Here is a 24,039-nt window from a genome sequence, read left to right on the forward strand (position 1 = left end):
CCCTGAGATTTGCATGATCAATAGAAATAGTCCCTGAGATTGAAAATCAATAGAAATGGTCCTTGAGATTGTTCATCATCTATTACTTTTGTCATTCCGTTAAAAACTCTTTGGGCAATTTTCAAAGTTTCGTAACTCAATCGATTCTTAACCAAATTCGACCCCATAATATATTAAAATGAAGATAAGAAAGTTTAAAACAAGATTATACCTATTTGGAAGCCCAATGATTGCTGGAGATGGCTGTAAAATAGCCTGAAATGTGACTGGTCCGCTGGAAAACTGAAAAACTCGCCAGAAACTAGGTAAACTTTAAACGTTCATAACTTCTTTAATATTCAACGAAATCGAGTGATTCAAAAACAAAAATCATACTTCTCGATGAGATGAAGAGAATGGTATCTTTCTTTACTGGTAACTCTCCGTGGTTTGGTCGGAAAACTTCTCAAAAGTGGCTAACTCGAAAATGGTTAGCCACTTTCGAGCCGTTGTCCGACCAAACCACGGTGGGTTAGCCTTCAAAAAAGATATCATTCTCTTTGTCTCGTCAATAAGTATTACTTTCGTTGTTGAATCACTCGATTTGGTTGAGTATTTAAGAAGTTATGAACGTTTAAAGTTTACCCAATTTCGGACGAGTTTTCCAGTTTTCCTGCGGATCAGTCGCCTTTCAAGCTATTTTCTAGCCATCTCCGGCAACCATTGGGCTTCCAAATAGGTATAATCTTATTCTACACTTTTCTATCTTCATTTTAATATATTATGAGTCGAATTTGGTTAAGAAACGATTGAGTTACAAAGTTTTGAAAATTGCCTAAAATCGTTTTTAATGAAATGATCAAAATCATAGATGGTAAACAATCTCAACAACCATTTCTATTGATTTTTAATCTCAATGACCATTTCTATTGATCATGCAAATTTTAGAGATCATTTTATATAATAACCCTAAAGTAATAGACCATTACTATAATTTATTTTAAAAATTATTGGTCACGCGTCACTTTACGCACCAAAATTTCATGAATGAATAAATGATGACAAAAGGAATCTAGAGACCCTCTTTCGTCGAAATGACTGATTTTTTATTTTTTTTCTTCTTTTTCTTCTTTCTGGAAAGCAAGGGGCAACAATTTACTATTGCTAAAATGTCCGTCTGCTCTGAATTATGGAAGGAACAACCACGTGGCTGTGGTGGATTATTAGTTTGGTTGCAGACTTGGACATGACCTTGTAATTTAATTTTTTATACTCGGCTCTTGGTGAGCTTGTAAGTTTTCCATTAAATTAAAACCAACCCATACCACAACCAGTACATCATAAAAACTCTTCCACTAAATGGACCCAACCTTACCAATCTGTTTTACACAAACTTAACCCTGTATTTTGTTCATCCAGCACCACGTTGGTTCCACTCGTAACAACGTAGCAACTACATGTTAGTTGGTCACAAAAAAACTAATATGTGACTTCTTATCTGAGGATGAGACATTGTTTTACCATATAAATATTATAATCTGAAGTGTTCATTATCTTTTAAAACCGCAAATTTTTAGTTGGTTTTTTTAATAATTTTTTTTTAACAGAATATGATATTGATACGTGTTTGTAATAGTTAGTCTTTAATTTCGTTTTAGTCTCTTAAGTTTAGGTCGAAATGAAGAATGCTTGGTATGCAAGACAATTCATTAAAGAGCAGATTTCATGGACCTCGTATGGAAAGTACATCGTGCATTCATGTAGGAAACTAGAATCACATCATTGCATATCTTTAGGATTGTGAGATCAATGCAATTCCTAAGTCTTAGGAAATAAAATCATATTGCTTTTGGGTTAAATTAAATATTCTTTTGGCATTTTATTTGGGTTATAGGTTTCATTGCAAATCTTAATTTATTTAATTGAGTAATTTGGCCTTAATCGAATCATGCCTAAATTCTTCCTTAAGACATGCCTTGAGTGACTACAAATTGTTGTAGGTTGTTTTGTGTGTGTATATTAAGGGCCTTAGTAGACTTTTTTCTAGTGCTTCTAGATTTTTTCCATTGTATGTGTTTCTATCACATAAAATAAATACTTTGGTTTCTAAAAGAATGTTGTTATGTTGTCTTGAACGGTGCACTAATCTTTTTTCATACGCCTTGCTGCTTCATTTAAGTACGTTTGGGCTAAATCGTTGAGCTTTGGCAGAATAACAAACAAAGTACACCGCAAAAAACTACCTTAGAATTAATAAGATCTAGAGTCTTAAATAAATCCTCTTGAAACGTGTCGATCAACCCTAGAAGACTCGATGGCTTAACAAGAAAAGAAATCGTATAATATGCTGGGAATCCTTTATGATAATCCACGTAGTTTCACCCTCAGTAAAACTATGAACTTGGGCTCATACTCAAATTATTGTTTCCTTATATATTTACATCTGTTTTGTACTATTACACAGAATGATTGAAACTGTGTAGTTTCAATCCTACTAACTAACGTGGGCTAGATCCAACCAAGTTACGTTTTCATCTTTATCATTATCAAAAAAAATTATTTAAAAAAAAATTACTTAATAAATGGTTCGAATTATAACATTTGCATGAAAACAAAGTGACGACTTCGTATACCGTCCTTACGTACAATGGCCCAAGTAATGTCCAGGCACACAAATGATGCCCTTACCCGGGTTCTCTCCTCGGTCTAGGTCCATTGACTGTTCACCAAAATTCAAAATCCGGGGTCCCAATGCCACACTGTTCTCTTTCTCAGAATTTGCCTTTAAATTCGGGCAGAGGACACATTTATGAAGCTTTTCCTTTTTCCGTTCCAGTTAGGTTGGACTCACTTATTACCATCTCTAGAACCCTCAGATCGCAATCCACCGTTGGATCTTCTCCTCCTTGCTCTTTTGACAACCGTCCATCGCAATCCCTTTTTCCCTGGCTTTTTTTTCTGTTGCCAAAGGCTTTTTCCACATTTGATAAAAAGATTCTTTTGCATTTTCTGCTGTATTTAGTCAAACAACCCATCATCAAATCGAAATGGCTACAGAGACGCCGAAAGAGAATAGCTTATCCGTCCTCCACGTCACTTCTTCAGGCGTACCACGGCGGAGGATGTCTTTGTTGACCGCTCAAGTTGCTCTCAGAATCTCAGCCTTTGTCTTCTCACTCATCGCCATCTCCGTTACAGTCACCAACAGCCAATCCGTCGTCGTGTTCGGATTCAAGTTCGAAGCTCACTACTCCTACTCAACTGCCTTCAAGTAAACCCAGATCCAAAAAACAAATCAAAGATCCAATTTTTCACAACAGATATGGCCATTTTTATTTATTTATTAACTTGTTTTGGGGGTTTCTGTTGTTACAGGTTCTTGGTTGGTGCTAATGTTGTGGTGTGTGCCTTCTCAGTGCTCTCATTGATCTTCCTATCCTTCTTCTTGCGCCGTTCTCCGTCTCAACACCTCAAAAACTATTTCGTTCTCTTCATGCACGACACGGTTAGCAAATTTTTGGAGCGTTAATAACAATTTCCGTTTGTAATATATCATTGCAACATTAGTTAGTTAATTGTGTTACTTACAGGTGATGATGGTGATGATGATATCCGGATGCGCAGCTGCGACCGCAATCGGGTACGTGGGGAAGTATGGAGAGAAGAAAATGACTTGGCAGCCAACATGCGGTTATGTGAAGGAGTTCTGCAACAAAATGACCATTTCTCTTGCGTTTTCTTACCTGGCTTTCTCTGCCTACTTGCTTCTCACTCTCACAGCTGCTCATAATCTCATGCCTTGACCTACTAAATGAACTCAGCAATACAAATTACAGGAGATCTATCCCATCATCCGAAAACGACATCGGAAATCTCAGAATAGTGGTGGTGGTGGGGTGTTGAATTGATCAATTTGCTATTGCGTTCTTAGCATTTGGGACCTATGCAAAGTTGTGCTGCATATACATATGTTTTCTTAACGGTTTAGTTTACATATTACCCCTGTAGCAATTATGGGCCCGTTAATCGTATTTATTTGTACTAATTGTCTCCTTGATGGTTGAGGAAATGGTGGCTTCTTTGGATTAGGAGATGTTGCAGAAAGTATTTATCTGTAACGGGACGCAAATGTGGAAGGGCCCCATTGTTTGGGTCCAGTTGTAGGTAAGTTCATCTCGTTTCTTTTCAATTTTGAAGGGAGGACATTTGATAGGATCGTTGACAACTTAAGAAAATATGTGGGGGCAGTCTTTAATTTCATTGGTACTTGGATTGCAATTAGGTATTTTGTCATCAATTAGTTGTGTAACAAAAGGACATGCCATTTAATTCAACAAGCTTGTCACCAATGATGACCCATTTTATGTGCCTGTCTGACTGCCTGGACCATCATATTGCAGTGATGAATGATGATCGTATATAAAACATATACATAGTGATGTGATATCTATAATTAAGCTTGTTCTAAATCACTAATAACATGATTAGTGCTGGTCGAAAGACATCACTCTGGAGTTTCAATCTCGTCGTCATCGCTATCTTTTAGGTGCTCTTTCAAGGTCTGGCCCTCAGCTTCCCAACTTTCGGAATCCCAGGCCGGGTCGATTTCAGGTATCTGATAGTCATCAGGTCTTAATGACAGTTGAAATTCTGGTAGGTCAGGCAATGCTTGTAGAACCCTGCGTCCGTAATTAAAAGGTTAATTAGATGTTTAGGGGGCGCAGATAATTGAGGAAGATGGAGAAAACAATGGCGCCTTACTTTTCTTGTTCTAAAAGGTAGCCATACATCTGGGATTTCCTTGTTGCAACTTCAGGAATTTTCTGATGCAAATGCCTCATAGCTCCCCAGGGTGGAGGAGCCCTTGAATTTAGAAACAAAGAAGAAAACAAATCTAAGAATAATCAAGGCAATTAATGCTTATGAAAAAGGAACAAGACTCTTATTTAGTGTAGTATTAATAGTCAATAATATACACCTGGTAACTGGAGCTGCAAGGCAAAAGGTTAAGCAAGCCTTCTTGCTCTCTGATAGAAGTTCTTCCGCTGCAAGAAAACAGCACACAGCGCTAACGTGGCATGACGGTTCATTGCCCTTGTCAAGGATCAGGCCGTGGTAGTAGTATGCTGCAGCCTGCACAGATAATTTACGTATGATATAGATATACGTTGATTGTATATATGCAGAAGGAGGAACAACATCATAATTTGGGTTTATTATCGATTTTGTTTAAAACCTTGGACTCAAGAAATTTCCATTTGATGAACCAGATATGCTTCTTCCCGCACCCATTATTTGTGTCGCATCCTGACAAGCAGTGATAGGCCTGATCTCGAGAACAGAACAAACACAACAGATAAAAACTTAGCATACAGTCGCAGTCGTCTAAGTAAATCCGAAAGAAGCATAAGCTGTAGGTTTGAATTGAAGTAATGAAGGACTAGAGCACGAATAGAAACCTGACTAAAATAGGCCAACTGTTCACATGCCAATCTCCTTTTAACTGACAATGTGGCCTTCTGACATTCTACAGCTAAGCCAAGCTGGATTTCTGTTCCCTGCATTTTCATCAGGATCAGTAAGTCTGTAAATTTACCTCTCAGCAATTACTGTAACTTATGACTAATCTAGTTCATGTTTCTCCACTCCAAATCGCCATCGAATACTCAATCGGTATCAATGTCAACATAAGAAAATCGATTCCACTTATCAAGAAAGTACCTGGCCTAGAGTTTGATAAGAAATGGCCTCCAACACACCATCACGCAAAATTTTGGGCAAATTTTTCCTGTGTTCATGACATAAATTATATATTAGTTTTCAGTATTGGCACCGTCTAAATCCCAAATCTAATGTTATGTTACTTTCAACTCTACATACTTGATTTCGGGTGGAATGCGAACCAGGACATCCCGGACACAGAATTCCAAGTAGCTGGATGCCTTGAGCAATAAGTCGACAGCTTCTCTCTTGGAATCTGGAAGAAAAGAATATGGTTAATGTTAGCCATCAGGTGAACATGTATCATAAAAGCATGCGGACAAGAATACAGACCTGAAGAAACTGTCCTTATAGTCGAACCAGAATGGTCGAGTGGGATCATCAAGGTATCAACCTCCGACAATGTAAGCATAGCCATCAGGTGCAGAACTGAGAGTACTTCAAACCAGGAGTTTGCCACACATGCTTCCTGCAAGTTATCACATTTGATCAGACCTCGATTGCACGACAAATTAATAACAAATAATCCGGGTCATCCCATCTTGAAAAAAAAAAGCTAGTTTTTGATGGTCTATTTACCTGTTTTCCATCCTCCAAACATTTCCACTTGAATTCAACCAACCTCTCCAGACCATATTCTGTTGCATTTTATATGCAAATTAGCATTTGTTTGTGTGTGTAAGAGAGAGAAGAGGGGATGGGGTGGTAGGAACTTCCTAGTTTCAAACCTTTCTTAGTGAGCCCAATTAAAACAGACAAGTACTCCTCCAGTGCACGCCGCAGTTCAGATATAGCAGATCCACCTGCAACAACAACAACATTTGCACTAAAACTAAATACTTGTACATTTTTCCAGAAACCCAACATTGACTGTTACTGAGGAGCCAATTATCTCTCCTGATCCTCTTCTATTTACCATAAAAGAGTAGAGCATACCAGTATCCTCTGCAACTAAGACAATCTGATTGCGAAGCGATGACAGTCTGTCAACAAGATCTTTTGGAATGAGGCCTCTAAGACGCTTTTGAACATCAGACTGAACCGGGATTCGCGTAGACGGGACAAAGACCACGACTTCAGGGACAGTCAACTTCTTCTTTCCTCGAATAGCATAAACAGAAGAGGCGCACCCCATTTTGTTTTGTGGGTGTAAATATTGGTTTCAAACATAACAATAAGAACATCCTACACAAAAAACCAGCCATCCACCTCTATGTTTAGCCCCATCAGAAAAACAAAGATTAAAACAATAAATGCAAAACAAAGACCAAAATATGTACAAGTTTATTAGTGAATAACAAGTGAGAGATTAGAAGATAGACCGTCGCTGACCCGATGATGAAATCTTAGATGTATACATGGTGCATGAATAAAAATAGAAGACAAACCGAAATATAACTTGCTGGCTCCAGAGAGGAGAGGACAGTGAGAGAGCTGTGAAGCTTCCATATCTATGTTTCTATCTCAGATATGAGAGAGAGAGAGAGAGAGAGAGAGAGAGAGAGAGAGAGTAGAGAGAGAATCTGGAAATATGAAGCTCAGTCACCGAGACATGTCTCACATGGCGTAAACGTAGAAATGTCGATTCTGTGCTTTGTTAAAGGAGCCTCCGTTGAAATTCATCGAAGGGAAAGCGTTTGTTTAATCCAGGTGGACGACGAACGTGCGCATGTGGCTTGCGAGCTAAGGCAGGAGAGATTTTTTAGTGTGATCGGTACACGGGATGGTACATCATATGTCACTAAATAAATAATAGGATATTGTGCTAAAAAATTAGTAACTTAAAAAAAAAGATTTCTCATCATTTGTTTGATGACACGTGGTGTACCACTTGTATTCCCATTACAACTAAAAATTTCTCCTAAGGCTGGCAGATGAGAGATTCCGTGGGGACCATCTTATACCAGCTGGCTGATTTTTCCTATAAAATGTCTTGGCCCTTGGATCTGCCACGTCATATGCCGGTAATTTGGGACGAGATTTGCTCAATCACTTTTTCGGATTTCTCCTTAGCTTTACTTTATTATCTACGATGTTAGTCAAATAATGGGTTAGAATGTGACAATAATTTCAATGAATAACAGGAAAATAATGTTTTTTCTTTGAGAAAAAAAAAGAAAAAAAAAAGAAAAAAAGAAAGGACAATTGGTGGCAAACTCCGATTATCCACCAATTCCAGAGGCTGGAAAGATTCATAGATGCATTTCAACCTCCTCTGACCACAAGTCTGGCTTCTAAACCAGCAACGGGTTTTGAACCCGAGACTTCCAGTTTTTAGTTTTAAGGAAGCCTCGTAATTCACTATTTACCACTGGGCCACCAGCTCATGGTTAAGAAAATAATGTATTGGTCTTTTATGTTTTTTGCTTAAGTTGGAAGGACTCATGTTTTTTAATAGTTATTACTAAGAAGAAGAGACGTTTTGAACTCCAAATGTATGAGCAGAAAATCAATACCTTATCTATTAAGATATTAAATCACATACAAATTAAAGGTACTCATTAACTTGCAAAGAGGCTACGAACTCCCTCACTAACAAAGTGACAATGAATAATTTTATGCATATATGTACTTGAAGATTAACAATAATTGAACGTAGAACATCATGTGCATTTTTATATGACCTTTTTTTAGTGTTGAAAACTACTAGAGAGATAGAAAAGCAGATTCAGGGGGTGTCAAGTAGTGCCAATGAATCCGCAATGCATGAACCCCACGAGCACATACGAAGGATGCATGACATCATTGTTCTTCATGATTATATAAATATATATATAGCCACACATCGATTTTTTAATTTTTTTAGAGAGGAGGGAAGGAAGGTCAGATGCGTTACGTTTCCAATAAAATGAAAATTAATGTAAAAACAATTTAATTAACTTTGCAAGATCCATTGATCATGTTACCAAAAGGATGTGGACACATGCATGTCACGCTAGCCTGGTTTGCACAGCAAATATAAATTCAAAACCACACAATGGTACAAAATTTGTAGCACTAGCGTATACGTACGTCAAGACTAAGGCTTACACACTCACTACCTACGTACTCAGTTCAACTCTATATAGCATATATAGAGGATTGTGTATACGAGTTGAGCCAAGCACCAACGGATATGTTGGAACTAAAATATGAAAATCATGCATTTTGAATTGAAAAACTGGTTCATAAGAGAGAGAATTCTCTACATTTTATAATGGCACTATGACATTCCATACTAATAAACACAATTTCATTACACGAAATTTAAAACGTGGAACATTGCATGTTTGATCAGAAATATAGAACATTGCATGTGATGTTCTTTTTCATGCACTCGTATTGAACTTTAGTCTTTGGGCCTTTTATTTGAAAAAGGTCAATCCTTACAAGTTGACAGAGGGAACTGCCATACACAAACAAAACATGAGCCCTTTGTACTGGAACAAGGTTTCTTTGGGCCGTGGCCACGCCAATTCTGTGAGACATGCAGAGTTGCACACAGTCGGCCATATGTAAGAACTTCTCGTTTCACAAATATGGTACGTTACTTTCGTCAAAATAATTTTTTTCTTTCATATTCAACAATGGGTGTATTTGAAAGAAAATAATTTAGCTTAGATTGAATAAAGGGTTCTTTTAATATAGACATTTGCGTATCTCAAATTAAAAGAACATTAAAGATCAAAATAAACAGGAGTATGAATAGAAAAAATTAAGGGTAAATTACACTTTTATACATCAGGTTTGGGGTCTATTTCAATTCCTTACAACGTCTTTAAAACATTTCACTTTCATACCTTAAGTACTATTTTATTTCAAAATAATTGTGGCAGCCACGTTAGCATTTAACAGATCAATGGATGGAAAATGTAACGGAGGTATTATTTTGAAATAAAATAGTACTTAAGGTATGAAAGTGAAATGTTTTAAAAATATTGTAAGGAATTGAAATAGACCCAAAACCTGAATTATGAAAGTGTAATTTATTCAAAAATTAATGTGGAAAAATCATTTTTCTTGAACCATAAGTTGATGCGATTGAGCCAGAGGGTAAAATCGAACAAGTGAATGATGAGAAAGAAAGCGTGGAGATATGGTTATGGTTTTCGTGGGGAGGCATTTGACCTTGTAAGAAATTAGAATAGGTGGATGAGTGGGGCATCTCAATTCTCAATTAATGGGTTGACACTTGACCGATGCCGCTGGAAAAGTCTGGAATCATGTTCCCCTAAAGATCACGGCTGAGTGAGAGATGTGAGGCAGAGGGATGGGTAGACGAAGAAAAAAGGAATAGAAAGGGATATCTACCATCTAGAGAGGAGAGCGGCAGTACTACTACTAGTAGTGTTCCATATTACTTGTGGCTAAAGGAGAAGGATTTCATGTTAGATTTTGTTCTTCTTTCCTTTATATGTGATGTCAAAATCTTCTCCTTCTATCTCCTTTCTAATTTCAACGTACGTATAAAGGTGGTCATGAAAAATAAGAGATTGTTACGAAGAGAGCAATCCTTCCTCGCATTAGATTCCCATATTCATATGTAAATAATGAAATTAGCTAGTTACCAACACTGTAGCGCGCGAGTCAAGGGATGCACACGCATGCCAACATCGGCACTATCCCATAACCAACTAGTCAGTATGAGGCTCTTTATAATCGCTTATATATGATTAAAGCCCGTATCAACCTAGCTAGTAGTTCGTCGATATGTGACTCAACACACCTAGTTAGCACAGCATGGGGCGTTGCAAACAAATTACAATTAGACATACAAAATATATAGTTAATTAAATCACTAGCAAAAGAGAGGTAAGTATTGCTGGTTGCACGGCAAATCTTGGCTCTGAGATGTGTAGAGCTAAAAATAATCAAGAAAAATATGGAGACGACACGTGGATTCTAGGGCAAAAAAGAACAAAATTACCCTCGAGGAATACCGGAACTCTTACGCGCGAGCAGTGGACAATCATGACTCAATCAAGGTCAAAAGTACTCAAAATAGGTAATTATTCAAAACCTATCTCATCCATCCTCATCAAATATTCTCCACAAGGTACCTCCCAAATCATTCATTTCACATTATATTAATTAGCTAACAAATTATGAATCACACCCAAAAAACCATCCAAGTGGCCGGTCTCTATCCTCCCAAAGGGCTCGGCCATACCCATATAAATTCTACCTCATTTTCTTCAAAACTCAATTTCAACTCTCTTGCAAAATTCTCTAAATTATTCAAATATTTTTCTCTCAAAATTCTAACTTTGGAATCGGAGGTTCTTCGGCCAAAGCCCCCCATTCATCGTGGGCGCACAAGGCTATTAGCCTTGACCTAAGGTGTTATTTGTTTTGTATGTGCAATTTTGTCCAATAAGAAGGAGACGGAAATTTGCACCCACAAGATGCGTCCATGATCCAATCCACTGAGGCCTACATGTCCTTCAAAGCAACTAAAGGGTCGGGCATAAAAATACGTACAAGTAATTGAGGAGGATAGAATATATTCCAATATATATGGTAGGGGAGGAGCCAAAGCCAAATTAAAGCCATATGAAATGAGATAAAGGATATCTGATGAGGACCAATTGCAGTTGATGATAGGTGATGATCTATTTTTGACACATCATTGATCAGAATCTTATCTCGACCTCTAGCTATGTGCATGCATGGTTAATATTATTCCTCTCAATCGATCGTGATCACTACTCGGTATGCCAGCTTATAAATAGGAGTCCGAAGGATTGGATTAGAGCATGGGATAGTTAGATGAGATAGATCACATTTGGTGGTCATCAAAAGGAAAAGGAAATATTGAAGAAAGTGTATAACATGAAGAGAAGAGTGTTGTTTGGTAGCCAAGGATGACTTGCCTGCTGTGCTGCCGCGCGCTCCTAATTCCAATCCAATCCAAGAGGAGGCAGTGTACGTACTCACTCTCCTACGTGTTGTTGGGTTCTCAGCAGCAGGCACCAGGCAGTCTCCTTTGGCTAACTTGACAGCCTCTTCTTGTCATGCTATACCTTTCTCTTCTTCTTCTTCAGCTTCTTATAACAATGCAGGATCGGTTGTCAGCATTGTGCATTGTACCCGTAAAGAAGCGAGATCGATCGATATATGATGGATTGAGTTTGACTAGTGCATGCAAGAAGCTGGAGGCCTTACATGAAGAAAAGAGCATTGTTTGGTAGCCAAGGATGACTTGCCTGCCTCCAATCACATGAATGGCATTGTCGTATGTCTAAAATTCATGTTCGGCTGCCAGGCAGTCTCCTTGGCTAATCTCACAGGCTCTTCCCTTTCATGCTAGGCCCTCCTCCTTCTTCTTCTTCTCCTCTCCAAATCACTTCTACTAAGCCCCTTCATACACACACAGACACACACTCTCACACACATGTAATAGTGCCTGCATTAGTTAACAATATTTACAATACACTTCACGTACTTACACATTATGATGATGTTTATGTACAAGGTATATAGAGCATTGTTTTCAAACTTATTAGTTATTTCATTCTATGTCGAAGAAAATTTCTAGCTTTACCAAAACAAAAATGAATAAGAATTTTAACTTGATGTAGATATTAATTTATTGATCATGAAAGGTGTTAATGTTCAAAACTTGCAGGTTAACAAAGGTGGGCTTAACATATGGGCTAAAATGAAATGAACACAAGGATATATAGTGGTTCGCTCATAAACGGAGCTACGCCCACTGTAATCGGTTTATATAGTGTTACAACTGAATTGACTTGGGAGCCTTCCCCATATGGAAGTGTCCAACCCCCTTTCTTTACATAATGACCTCTTTATATAGGCAAACTCACCTTCCTAAGGAAGGCCAAATGGGTGGTCTCAAATAAAGGTGACGTGACATCTTCCTATCCACCTTATAAATATCTAGTCTTGGTCAACATGCCTTCATGTAATGGCTGTTCGTAGAGCACTTAGGGATGTGGTCGTCCACAGAGCACTTTGCATGCCCAACACTCTGCTTAGGATTGCATGCCTACCACTGTTTGCCTAACACTTTGGTCTGGTGGTCTCGGCCTAGCACCCTGGTTTAGTGATCTCGGCCTAGCACTATGGTTTGGTGGTCTCGGCCTAGCACCTTGGTCTGGTGGTCTCAGGCTAGCAACTTGGTCTGTCTAGCACTTTACGCATGCCTATCACTTTGCATAGCACTACATGCTTAGCACTTCGCCTAGCACTGCATGCCAAGCAGTGAGCACTCTAGAGATAGTTTACCATGCAGGTCCTTTAAGGGAAGGGATCCTCATTTTTCAAAAAAAATGGAAACACCCTCTTGACTGTTAGATTTGGCTTTAATGAAATTATGTGGTTGAGATTAAATCATAGGCCACAGAATCTCAACCACATGATTTCATTAAAGCCAAATCTAATGGTCAAAAGGATGTCTTCATTTTTTTTGAAAAATGGGGATCTCTTCCCTTAAAAGCTTATGTTTACCATGTACCAAAAAGTTGTCTCCTCTTGACTCCTTACTCCTGAGGTCTTGGTCCTCCCTTCTTCCTTTGGGCCTTGGTCATGGGCCTTTTCTTAGGCCTACATCATTTTTAGGGTTGGAAAAGAACCTTGCGTTAACAAAAGGAAGTTACCTTAAGTACAAGAGTGTAGGGACACTCCTGTACACTTATATCGAAGCACGATAAGTATTAAGGATCGTGACATACTCTTTCAGTTTGTTTTAAAGATTTACTAACACATAAGTCGCGTTGGTCTTAGAAAAAAATTGGTCTTATAAGCTATAAGATAAAACAAAAACAAAACAAAATTCAAATTGTCGACAAAAACAAAAACAAAACAAAATTTAAGTGAAAATTTCTGTTTCTTTTTAACAAAAACAAAATAAAATTCAAATTGTCCATTTTATTTAAAGTTTCAATGTTATTTTATGTATTTCTTTGAAAAGAAAAAAAGAAAAATAGATTAGGTCAAAATTAAAATAAACTCACCAGTCACCAGCATCAACATGGACCCGGTACGTTAGGCTAGGGTCTCTACCCTTTATCCTCCGAGAGATTTTTCAGTGTAATTGACATACAAGATGGTACATCACATGTCATTATAAAAATTATGGGATATGATGTTAAAAAGTTACTAACTTAAAAAATATCATCACTTCTATTAAAATATATGATGTACCACTTATATTTCTGTCATAATTAAAAATTTCTTCGACCCTCCACCCGTATAGAGAGTCCAATTAAGTTTAATTACGAAACAGACCCTAGGGGTTTTCCTTTGGTCTGTAAGTGTGAATTTAACATTTTTCCGAGTTGAGGATCCCAAGCAAACGGGTCCAACCAAACCTCACCTCCCCTCACCTCAGCGACTCCGTCACGACTCACCACCTCCATCCGAAATCCAAATGGCGATTCCGATCGGCAGCGCTCTCCTCTCGACGGTGGTAGCTCTCTTGCTATTCACGTCGGCGCTCGCGAGCTCAGAGTTGCCCTTCATCATCGCCCACAAGAAGGCCTCCCTCAACCGGCTCAAGTCCGGCGTCGAGCGCGTCCTTGTCTCCATCGACATCTACAACCAAGGATCTTCGTACGGTTCTTCTTGTTCCTCCATTTCCGATCTCAGTTTTCGTTATATCTGCTGCTTTATTTACAGATCCAGCTTAGCGTTCAGTAATTTTAGCTTGCTGTTAGATTCGCTCGATCTCTTGCGTGCATCATGTTTTTGTTGAAATGGGTTATCTATCTCTGAGTATTGCGGTTAAATTGTAAATTGGTTTTTGTTTATGGGATTTGTTTTTGTTGAATCATGTTTCTGTTTGGTTGCTGTGAAATTTCGAGCAAATTAGACGAATTAGGTTTTCAATCTTGGAATTTTACTTGATTCTGTATTGGATAGAAATTCAAAACCAGAATTGTTTCGTCAACTGATCCCCAATTGATGGTCTGCATGCCGCTGTAGACATTAATGTTTTTTATTCTGTATGGAATGATTTGATAACATAAGCATTCCAAAGATTAAGCTGCAATTAATGTTTGAATCTCAATGTCGCAGTATTAGTCGTGTTTATATGTTGTACTTGTTGTATAGAGAAAGACTGTGTTACCGAAACTAATTAAAGCATGGTGAAAAAGTTTGGGGAAGGTGAAGCAAGAGAAAATTGTTGAAGGAATTGGTCGTTTTTGAGGGATCGATTGAAGATATGTTTGAGTTGAAGTATGTACTAGTGTTACAAGTTGTGAAAGCATTTCAGTTTTTAATGTTCCTTTTGTAGTTTTCCCTTCAACGTAAAATAGCTTGGTGATATAAAATTCCTTAAATTTAATTCTTTTATAAGGCTAACGTCATGCCCAAATGGACATCTAATTGACATGTTAGCGGTTGACAAGATTTACTAGCACCCTGTAACTCATTTTAGCACTACTAATTTCTCAACAAATTTTTTTTTTTTTTTAGTGGAATACGTTTTTATGTATTTTTCATGTCTCTTACATATAACTTAACAATGCTCTTTGAGGTCAAATATACGAGGATTTCTGAATCTCTTTTCCTGCCCACTTGCATTAGCTTTAGTGGTTTAATTCTGCATCCGGATAAAGGCACAACCATTTCGTCAGGCTTTTGTTTTTGTATGGGAATCCACTCTTTCATTTGTTCGATTATCCACCACTCTGTTGATTGTGTGTTAAGTTAACTGAGATTTATTTGTATATTATTTTTATTTTTATTCTCAGACGTCTTCTTATCTATTAGTAATAAAAGTTTGTAATGTTTCCTTTGCAGAACGGCTTATGATGTAAGCTTGAGTGATGATAGCTGGCCTCAAGATATCTTTGAGGTTGTCAGCGGTAACACTTCCAAGTCATGGGAAAGGCTTGATGCGTAAGTTCCAGCTTTTCCTCATAACATATTCTGCTTTGCATGGCTTACTCCCCTTTTGTTTCTTAGTTAATGGTTACCTAAATGGGATTTGCAGAGGTGGCATTGTATCCCACTCCTTTGAATTGGAGGCCAAAGAAAAATTACTTTTCAACGGTGCACCAGCTCTTATTACATTCCGCATTCCCACAAAGGCTGCTTTACAGGTGAGATGTCTGCAACCGGTTCCTTTGCTACTCATTGTGGCTGTATAAATGTATACCTTCTGACTTTTTGCTGTTTCTTATAGGAGTCTTATTCAACTCCAATATTTCCTTTGGATGTTCTGGCAGACAGGCCTCCTGAGAAGAAGTTTGAATGGGTAAGTTTCTCCATTAAATAAGGGTTATATTATGCAATCTGATTTCGGACAACTTTTATGGTGTTAACTGAGGTGGTGTTTTGTGGTTTCATGAAATTATCTCTGCTGGGGCCTAACTTTTCAGGTTAAGGTATGAAATACTCTTTTATATGCTGTTGAATCTTTTGTACTATGAATTTGTCAAAGTCATCACGAACTATACAATATTTTCTGTACGGACGGAACATTCCTTTGCTTCATCCCTTACATCTCGACTTTTTCTTATATGCAGAGGTTTCTGGCAAAGTACGGGTCTCTGATCTCTGTTGTCTCCATTGTGGTTCTATTTGTGTACCTGGTTGCCAGTCCATCCAAATCCGGTGCTGCAAAAGGGAGCAAGAAGAAGCGTTAAATCACGGATCCTTGCTTGATGCTAATGCATGCACCTATGGTGTTGTGAGTTGGTATTTTCTAGTTAGTGGCACATGTTAGTTTCCAAAGCTTCCAAAAATGGATAGTTTAACAAGTTAGTGTAAGATGAACAAACTGATACATACAGCGGGTTTAACCCGAAGGAGGTCTTTGGTAGTGCTTCGGAATCAGTAATTGCTAGTCAATTTTGGATTGAATGTTATATTTTGCATTTGAGTTTTGATGCTGTTAAACTTGAATATTAGCAATGAGACTTGGTACCATAGGCTGTGCGTCAATGATTGTAACTGTTTGGGCCCAAGTGTTGTTTGAATAGGCCCATTGGACTAAGTTTTTCAAGTTTTTGGGCCTTCTCGATTAACCGAACAAAAGAGGGAAGGCAATTATCTATCCCACCGATCCCCCTCTCCCTTACCAACTAACAATTTAATCCACTATTACTATCGTTTGTTAAAAATATTATCGAGAATTAGTTCAGTGTTCTTACTCAGATTTTTCACGTGACGTGGAAAGATTAAATGTTTAAGTGAGTTAATCAGCGGCAAGTGGTCTACTACTACAGTGGTGAAGATGAGTGTTTTTGTACGACAGCGTGGGTTTGAACCTCTTGGCTCTCTAATCTAACATTTAATCCAACAAATCAGTAATTGATCTGTATATTTTTCCTTTATTGTATAGCAGTACTGCAGGATTAGCTGTGTTTTTTTATATATAGGAAACTCTGTAAAGGTAGAAGACTAATATTAATACAATTATTCTGGCCAATTCTATTTCTCAGTCGTTTGATTAGATTTTACACAGGGCAAAGAGATGAAGTCCACCGTGAGGCCTCAAAATGCCGCGAAGAGAGAAGCTGCCGAGCAAGAGAAGACGAATCATAAACCAAACCCTAATAAGCATCGCAATGGGTTCTCTGCTTCAATGAAGATCGCTCATTACATAAAGGAGTATGGAGGCCTCCTCAACAAGGGAAAGTCGTTTTGTCCAAAGAAAAGAGAGTTTATATGCTGCTTAACTGGATCAGTATAACTGATAGGAACCAAATCCCAATTAAAAACCTACTAAACCAAACTTGTACATCTTATGAGTAACAGTGTTAGCCCAAATCATGCATGTCACAGACTATTATACCATATGATTTAATAATGCAGCTGGGTACGTCCACTAATGCTCTTTTTAAAAGACTGACAAGGATTGCATCATTATTTTCTCGATCTTTCTTTTTCAGGAAAACTAATTAAAAGGATTTGAAAATTTTAAGTTTTAATGATAAGGACAAAATAAAAGGTAAAGTGAATAGTACCATGATTGACTTTTTAGTGTAAAAATGTGATTTTTCGTTAAAGTGAATAATACGGAGAGCTTTTCGTTAAAGTTCCTTTCTTTTTTCTGTTGTTTTCACTTAACTCCCACTGACTTCCTAAACTAAACCAAAACAAAGACCAAGTTCTCAACTCCGGTTTTTCAGAAGAAGGTTAAGATGGTTCACGAGGGTTGTGAAGTCCAAATCTTGATCATGCTCTAACTGAGTCAAAAAGTCAGTAACACAATTCAATTCCGGCTAAACATGACTAAAACCGCAATCCTCAAATCTCTAGCTAAAAAGAAAGATACTAATTGAAAATCCGACCCTATTTAAGTTTAAAAACAATCAAGATGCAATATTTATTTTCATTTATAAGGACATTCATACTATTAAAGACGTTCGGTTTCTCTTAATTAATGATAAGTCACGTGACGACTGTTCGATTTCTTATAATTAATGATAAGTCACGCGACAATTGTGACGTAACAGATAGACTTATTAGAAATTAAAATATTTCTCTAATACATTTTTTTCTTTTATTTTTTATTTTTTTAAATGAGACTAGTGGCAAGCCACGGTTATTTACCCCTTTCGGGGGCTAGGAAGACTCATAGATGCATTTTACCCTCTAACCAGCCACAATCAATAAAACTCACCAGCTTGAATCCTCAGACCTAAGACCTGCCTGTTTTTTGTATTTCTCTAGTAGGCATGTTCTCTTTTTTTTTTTTTTTTTTTTTTTTTTTAACAAATGATAGTATCTACACTAAGGAGGAGGATATAGGCTTAGCCTCACAATGAGCTAGCAATAATGTGGTTCAAAATTCACATTTGATGAGAATCGAACCTAAAATCTCTTACTTATAATTAAGGAGGAATATCACTATACTGTAATACTATATAACATCCTTTTTCTTTTCTTTAAGAAAAAAAAACGTAGGCCCCTAGGCTAACCTTGTGTCTAATGACCAATATTCATTTATAATAATGTAATGAGTAATATTAGGGAAATCACATATTTGTATCACCTAATCAATATATGTCTATTACATTCAACTCTATAATCACTATTACTTGGATTTTTAGGGAAAATTTGTCATTTTTCATCACATTTAATTAATCGTGTCAAATGACGTGACTCTGAATTTGCTTGTCGTTTATTATAAACATATCGTGCTTAGGTTAACTCGCATACCTTATAAATTAATTATAAACTTAAGAACTAAGTTTTAATTAATCCTTTGTTTCTTTCCCATAATTCTTCTTTTTATTTATTCAATTCGACCGCTAAAAAAAATGAATAAAGGGGAGAAAAAAGATTGCCAAAATCATTTTATTTCTTTATTGTTTACCTAATAAAACTTATCACCACAAATCAGCCCGATGAATTTCCACTGAGTGTGCAAACCCCAGATAAAACCAAATTAATTAAGGAGCCAGACCCATTGTTGCAAGTTTTTAGTCTATAAATACCAGCAACTCACTCAATTACTCCTCTCACTCTTTGTGTTTCTTGAGCTTCCTAGGTTCTGTGTTCATTTTCTAAATCTCATTTAGCAAATTTCATACTCTTTTCATGGATCCTTCTTTGTGGGCATTTCTTCAAGGCAGTCCTGAACAATCTGTTCCCTATCCGTGGGAACGCTGCTTTGACGTTGAGGTAAAATTGTCCTCTCTTTATCTGGTTCTGCAAGCACACATACATTGATACATACACACTCACTCACTCAGATCTTTTTCTTTTTTTTTTCTTTTTTTTTTTATGGGAAATGATTGTCCAAACACCCTTTTTCTCTTGTTGTCTCTTGATTCTCTTTTGATTTATTCAATTCAAAAGTAAGAAATGAACATGTGTGTGCATGTGTGTTTGCAGACGCAAATTCTAATGTACAAAAACAGGCTGACGGGAGCTGTTATTCTGGATTTAAGGCCAAGAGTGAACCTCGGAGGAGGTTTGTACAACGTCAGCGACATGTGGTTTCAACTGACCGACCGCTACGACTTATACCCGCCGGCCGCTGTGACTGCCGGCGTGCAATGGCCTCTTAATCTGTTTTGCAGGAACATTAGTGTGCATGATCAAGACACGCCTATTATGCTATGTTCCACCTGCTGCACTCGCCAAGTCATTTATCTCCTGGTACCCCACGTCGTCACACACTGCCCTCTGTGTGGCCACCTCATGGGTTTCTTTGCTTAATATTACTTAAGGTTTAATTAGGTCAAGTTGTAATAGACTACAGTGCAATTAAGCCGTACTTATCTTAGATTTGTGTTTCTCTTTTCGTTTTCTGGTTAATTTGACTGGGATGTAAGATTTTAAATGATCAATCTCATGACTCAATTTCTGGTTTTATACACACACGCACATATATATGTTATTCGATTCATGCAATTTCGATTAATTAATGCGACAGTTTTTTCAGTTGGAGTTGAAATTAATTCAGTTTAATGCGACCAAGTTTTTTTTTTTTTTTTTTTTGCATGGCCAAGGCCTTGGTGTATTTCTTTTTCAGTCAACCCTGCAATTAATGACATGCAAAAGAAATTTTCTCACCATTTCCATTCCATTCTTTTTTTATTAATTTGTTGTGTGTTTTAATGCTATTTCTGTTTTAATAACAGCACCAAGAAAAATTGTTACGATTAATCTTTCTTTTAGCTTTGCCGATACTGTTTTGACTATGGAAAAAGGAGGACACAACACCAGAAGCGATATACGCATGCAGAGTATTCTTCTTCGCAGTTCTTGGAGAATATTGTCAGGGTTTGTTAAAACTGTGCTGTTATTACTGCTGCAAATGTTAAATATTCGAAGCCTGTTTTTTGTGCTAATTAACTAAGATTATTGTTTCCCTTTTTAACTTTCTATATATTTGTTCACTTTTTTGTCAACCTTATCAATATTACAATGGATTGGCAGCAAACCCTATTTACTTCATGAGGTCAATTCCAACTTGTTTAATTAGGGCTATGTCTAGCTAAGTTAGATTTCCCTCAAGTCAGTTATATTGTGAGGTTGTTGCATGCAAATCTGTTACATATTTCCTAATTTCTAATCCTCGTAATTAATAAGGAGGCATTTATTATGTGATTTTAAAAAAAACACATACACCACTTGAATATCTGGCAGTAAGTTACAGTAGATTGAACAGAAAATAAAAGAGTTCTCTACAGAGTAATCTTAAACACTTCCATGGTTTAAGAGTTCTTGAATTTTTAGAAACTTAGTGTGGAACAAATGACATCAAAAACTGATTTTCTATGATGACTTCTAAATATTTGCAACGTAAAATATGAGTTACATATCACAATTTTGGTGAAAATTCGGAATTGAGTTTTGTCTAAGATCTTTTGCACTCCATTAATTAACAAATAAGCCTTCTAGAAGCCGTCTGAACAAACAATTTATAAACACAGTTCCAGAAGTATTTTTACAGATTTTATAAGTTAAAAATGGAAAAGTTACAAAAAAAAATACTAGCTGATAATATGTCATTTTAATTAGCTTATTGTGCGGCTACGATGATACGAAAATAAGGGTTGTGATTGATGTGGGATTAGCAAGCACGGAGGTTTATCGCATTATAACAATCAAGAAATTACATTCAGTGAAAGGGAATATATAACTATCCAGAAATCTGGAAATGGAACAAAATAATCTCGGTCGATCGGGTGAGAGAATTGAAAATTGTAAAAGAAAAGCAAGACAATATAATTTCACGAGCAGAGCAGAGAAGCAATAAAATATTAACAAGAGACTAGTAGCCCTCCTAATAGTCAGCCTTGTCAGGCTTCTGGTATGCAATGTCATTGTCAGCAGCAACGGCTGGTTTGACGGCAACTCCAGATGCCACAAAGGTTGAAATACTTTGGGTCAAATGCCTCGACGCCTTTTCGTAATTAACAAAACCCATAAACCAGAAATCATGGCCATCGATCGTCACAATCTGGATGTACTTTTCCCTTGGATTTTCCCTCATCACCACTGGATTGATAGTTGCAATATTTCCCAATGGTACCATTATTTTGTAGTAGCTCCAGGTGACCTGGCCGGAGGGGGCGGTGAAGGACAAAGGGCGGTCGCTGCAGAAAGCTGTATGGATATTAGAGAGGTAAAGAGTTCCGGCAACTGGTCCCGTGGATGTGGAGAGATAACTGGCAAATGACTTATGCAGCTTCTCGTTGGGATAAGTCGCAAATGTCTGCTTGTACAGAGCCTCAAATCCTCCTCCTGTTATTGCTTTGGCAGTCAGGTTCATCTTCGCCCACGCAGCTCCAGACACCGATGTCCCCGTTTTCACTGACATGATATCATCGATCAATCAAATTAGTTTAGATGTTAGTTAATTTGTATCAATTTAATGCGACCATAACACAGACAAGACGTCCTGCACTAAAAATTTATGTGCTTCTGGAATAGTTAGAATTGTTTTCTACAATAAAAAACGTCTCCAACTGCGTTTGTTAGCAAAACTTGGCGTGCCAGGATAAGCACATGTCAAGTGATTTCCATAAAGCACTTCTGGCGAAAAGACTTAAGGGCAGAATCGCTTTCTCAAGAAGCAGTTCACACAACACTTAGATACTTAATAAGTTCATGAGTTAAAAGTAACATATATAGACATATAAGAGATGAGAAACATAATATTTATGCATACAGTTGTGCCAGATGTTGTTGGCCATGGACTCGGCCTTGTTGCTCCAGGAGTTGAAGACTTGGAGTATGGATTCCTTTGGACTGGTGTTGTTGGACTTGTCAAGGGGTTTGTACTGGAGGTAGGGATTCTGGGCTTGCTCGGTTCCGGCAGCGCCCCACAGAGCTGCTTTTTTGTTGTCCGGATGGCTAGTTGGGACGGCAGGGTGCCCCATGACGTGAGTCCCCCACTGCGCTGATTTTTCTTCCTCACTTGGAGTTGGTGGGATTGACGGAGGAGATGAGCCGCTTGATGAGGTTGGAATATCTTGATCATGAGTAGTTTGTTTTGGTTCTTGGGTTTTAGCATTCTGAGGTGAGGATGCATCGTGAGGAGGTATTTCTTCGGACAAGGATGGTGGCATTGGCGGAGGTGTTTGATGAAAAGGGTTGATGTCTTCAGCGGGAGGTGTTGGGAGAAAAGGGTTTGTGTCTTGGTGTGTGGGAGGAGAAGCGGAGGGGTAGAGGGGAGGTTGGGATGCTTGGTTGTTGGGGTAGTTCATTTTGGCTCGGAGCAATGGAAAGGAAATAGCAAAACAAATGTAAAATGTATGATTTTGTGGTGTGAGACTGAGAGTTTCTTGGATTGGAATTTGGGTGTGATCGATGTGGTTTGCAGAAAATTGCAGTGCTTTTGATTGGTTGGGAGACCCTTTTTTATACACGGGAAAATTTTAGTCGATAGGATAGTCAATAAAAAATAAAAAAAAGATTGAAAATTGAAATGTCAGATACGGGAGGTGATTGAAGACTTCCAAGAAACGTATGTATTTGTTTTATGAATTATTAATTAATTAATTATTCGGGTAAGATATAAGATCAAGTTCTAGAGAAAGGAGTTGGTCACTGCGGGGCCCGTGAAAGCGAAAAGGTTGACTCAGGAGGAGGAGGAAGTTGCTTAACCGTGTTATTAAGGCCAATAAGTTATAATTTTCTTCAACAGTTATGACTTCTAGATAAGATATTTCATCCATGTAATGCAACCCTCCACACTCCACAGCTGGGGATGGACTTTTTTGTCAAATTGCCATGCCAACTGTGCCATCTGATTTTATGCCAAATTTTTTTGTACCAATAGATAATGGTATGGTATTGTGCCATACCAAAATTTCATGGTACGGTTTAGGTAATGGATATCATACTACTGTATTACCTTATCGTTCTAAAAATATAATTTAATATGTAATTTATAAATTATATAATATATAATTATAAAACACATATTTATAATATTCCAATAATTTGAAAATAAAACTCTACTACGATTGTTGTTGGTGACTTTGATCTCTTGAGTTGGTGGAAATCAAACACAAAGAGTTTCCAATTCTTTCACAAATAGCCAATGATATCTTTGCAACCCTCGCTTCTATTGTTGCTAGTGAAAATGCATTTAGCATATGGAGGTGAACCCTTTTAGGGCATCCTTGACTCCTAAAATGGCAGAGACATTAGTGTGTACTAGTGATTGGCTTATGACGGTTGAAGTAAAAGTTCTACAAGGAACAAATGGAAGATATGCTTCAATTTTACAAGGAAATGGAAGAAGTGGAAACAAGTAAGATATGCTTTAATTTTTTTAGTAAATTTGTTTACAACTTTAATTTTTCTTGCTACTAATATGTTTTCTTTGTTTGTAATGTAGGCTTGACACAAGCTCAATCTTCTACAAGTTCAATGACTCCTCCAAAACATTCCACATCTCAAGCTTGAATAATTGATCAA

General features: G+C 37.4%; 4 protein-coding genes across 6 annotated transcripts; 2 read left to right on the forward strand and 2 right to left on the reverse strand.

Moving 5' to 3' along the window:
• Positions 1 to 2,899: 2,899 nt before the first annotated feature.
• Positions 2,900 to 4,323, forward strand: LOC137708486 (CASP-like protein 1F2). The gene is made up of 3 exons (XM_068447572.1): positions 2,900 to 3,250; positions 3,355 to 3,484; positions 3,570 to 4,323. Exons 1-3 carry the CDS (start codon positions 3,027 to 3,029, stop codon positions 3,780 to 3,782), a joined length of 567 nt encoding a protein of 188 aa, XP_068303673.1. The 5' UTR covers positions 2,900 to 3,026; the 3' UTR covers positions 3,783 to 4,323.
• A 108-nt stretch (positions 4,324 to 4,431) lies between these two features.
• On the reverse strand, positions 4,432 to 6,879 carry LOC137708485 (uncharacterized). Of its 2 annotated transcripts, none has more exons than XM_068447571.1 (11): positions 6,637 to 6,879; positions 6,429 to 6,503; positions 6,280 to 6,338; positions 6,034 to 6,169; positions 5,860 to 5,956; positions 5,701 to 5,767; positions 5,439 to 5,537; positions 5,216 to 5,305; positions 4,958 to 5,112; positions 4,741 to 4,842; positions 4,432 to 4,658 (listed from the first exon to the last, which is right to left on the reverse strand). In XM_068447571.1, the coding sequence occupies exons 1-11, from the start codon at positions 6,833 to 6,835 to the stop codon at positions 4,484 to 4,486; spliced, it is 1,254 nt and encodes a 417-aa protein (XP_068303672.1). In that variant the 5' UTR covers positions 6,836 to 6,879; the 3' UTR covers positions 4,432 to 4,483. The 2 variants fall into 2 exon arrangements, with proteins under 2 accessions (XP_068303672.1, XP_068303671.1); XM_068447570.1 differs by having other exon boundaries at positions 6,414 to 6,503.
• Positions 6,880 to 13,947: 7,068 nt separating this feature from the next.
• LOC137707902 (uncharacterized) lies at positions 13,948 to 16,593 on the forward strand. 2 transcript variants are annotated; one of them, XM_068446845.1, is made up of 5 exons: positions 13,948 to 14,253; positions 15,448 to 15,546; positions 15,641 to 15,749; positions 15,833 to 15,904; positions 16,176 to 16,593. In XM_068446845.1, exons 1-5 carry the CDS (start codon positions 14,072 to 14,074, stop codon positions 16,293 to 16,295), a joined length of 582 nt encoding a protein of 193 aa, XP_068302946.1. In that variant the 5' UTR covers positions 13,948 to 14,071; the 3' UTR covers positions 16,296 to 16,593. The 2 variants fall into 2 exon arrangements, 1 of the variants encoding a protein (XP_068302946.1); XR_011064747.1 differs by having other exon boundaries at positions 13,949 to 14,253; positions 15,833 to 16,034; positions 16,176 to 16,314.
• Positions 16,594 to 21,228: 4,635 nt separating this feature from the next.
• Positions 21,229 to 22,938, reverse strand: LOC137708833 (GEM-like protein 5). The gene is made up of 2 exons (XM_068447988.1): positions 22,283 to 22,938; positions 21,229 to 21,924 (listed from the first exon to the last, which is right to left on the reverse strand). The coding sequence occupies exons 1-2, from the start codon at positions 22,818 to 22,820 to the stop codon at positions 21,395 to 21,397; spliced, it is 1,068 nt and encodes a 355-aa protein (XP_068304089.1). The 5' UTR covers positions 22,821 to 22,938; the 3' UTR covers positions 21,229 to 21,394.
• Between the last annotated feature and the right edge of the window lie 1,101 nt (positions 22,939 to 24,039).

The sequence above is a fragment of the Pyrus communis genome, chromosome 11 (genome assembly GCF_963583255.1).
Source record: "Pyrus communis chromosome 11, drPyrComm1.1, whole genome shotgun sequence".
NCBI classification, from domain to species: Eukaryota; Viridiplantae; Streptophyta; class Magnoliopsida; order Rosales; family Rosaceae; genus Pyrus; species Pyrus communis.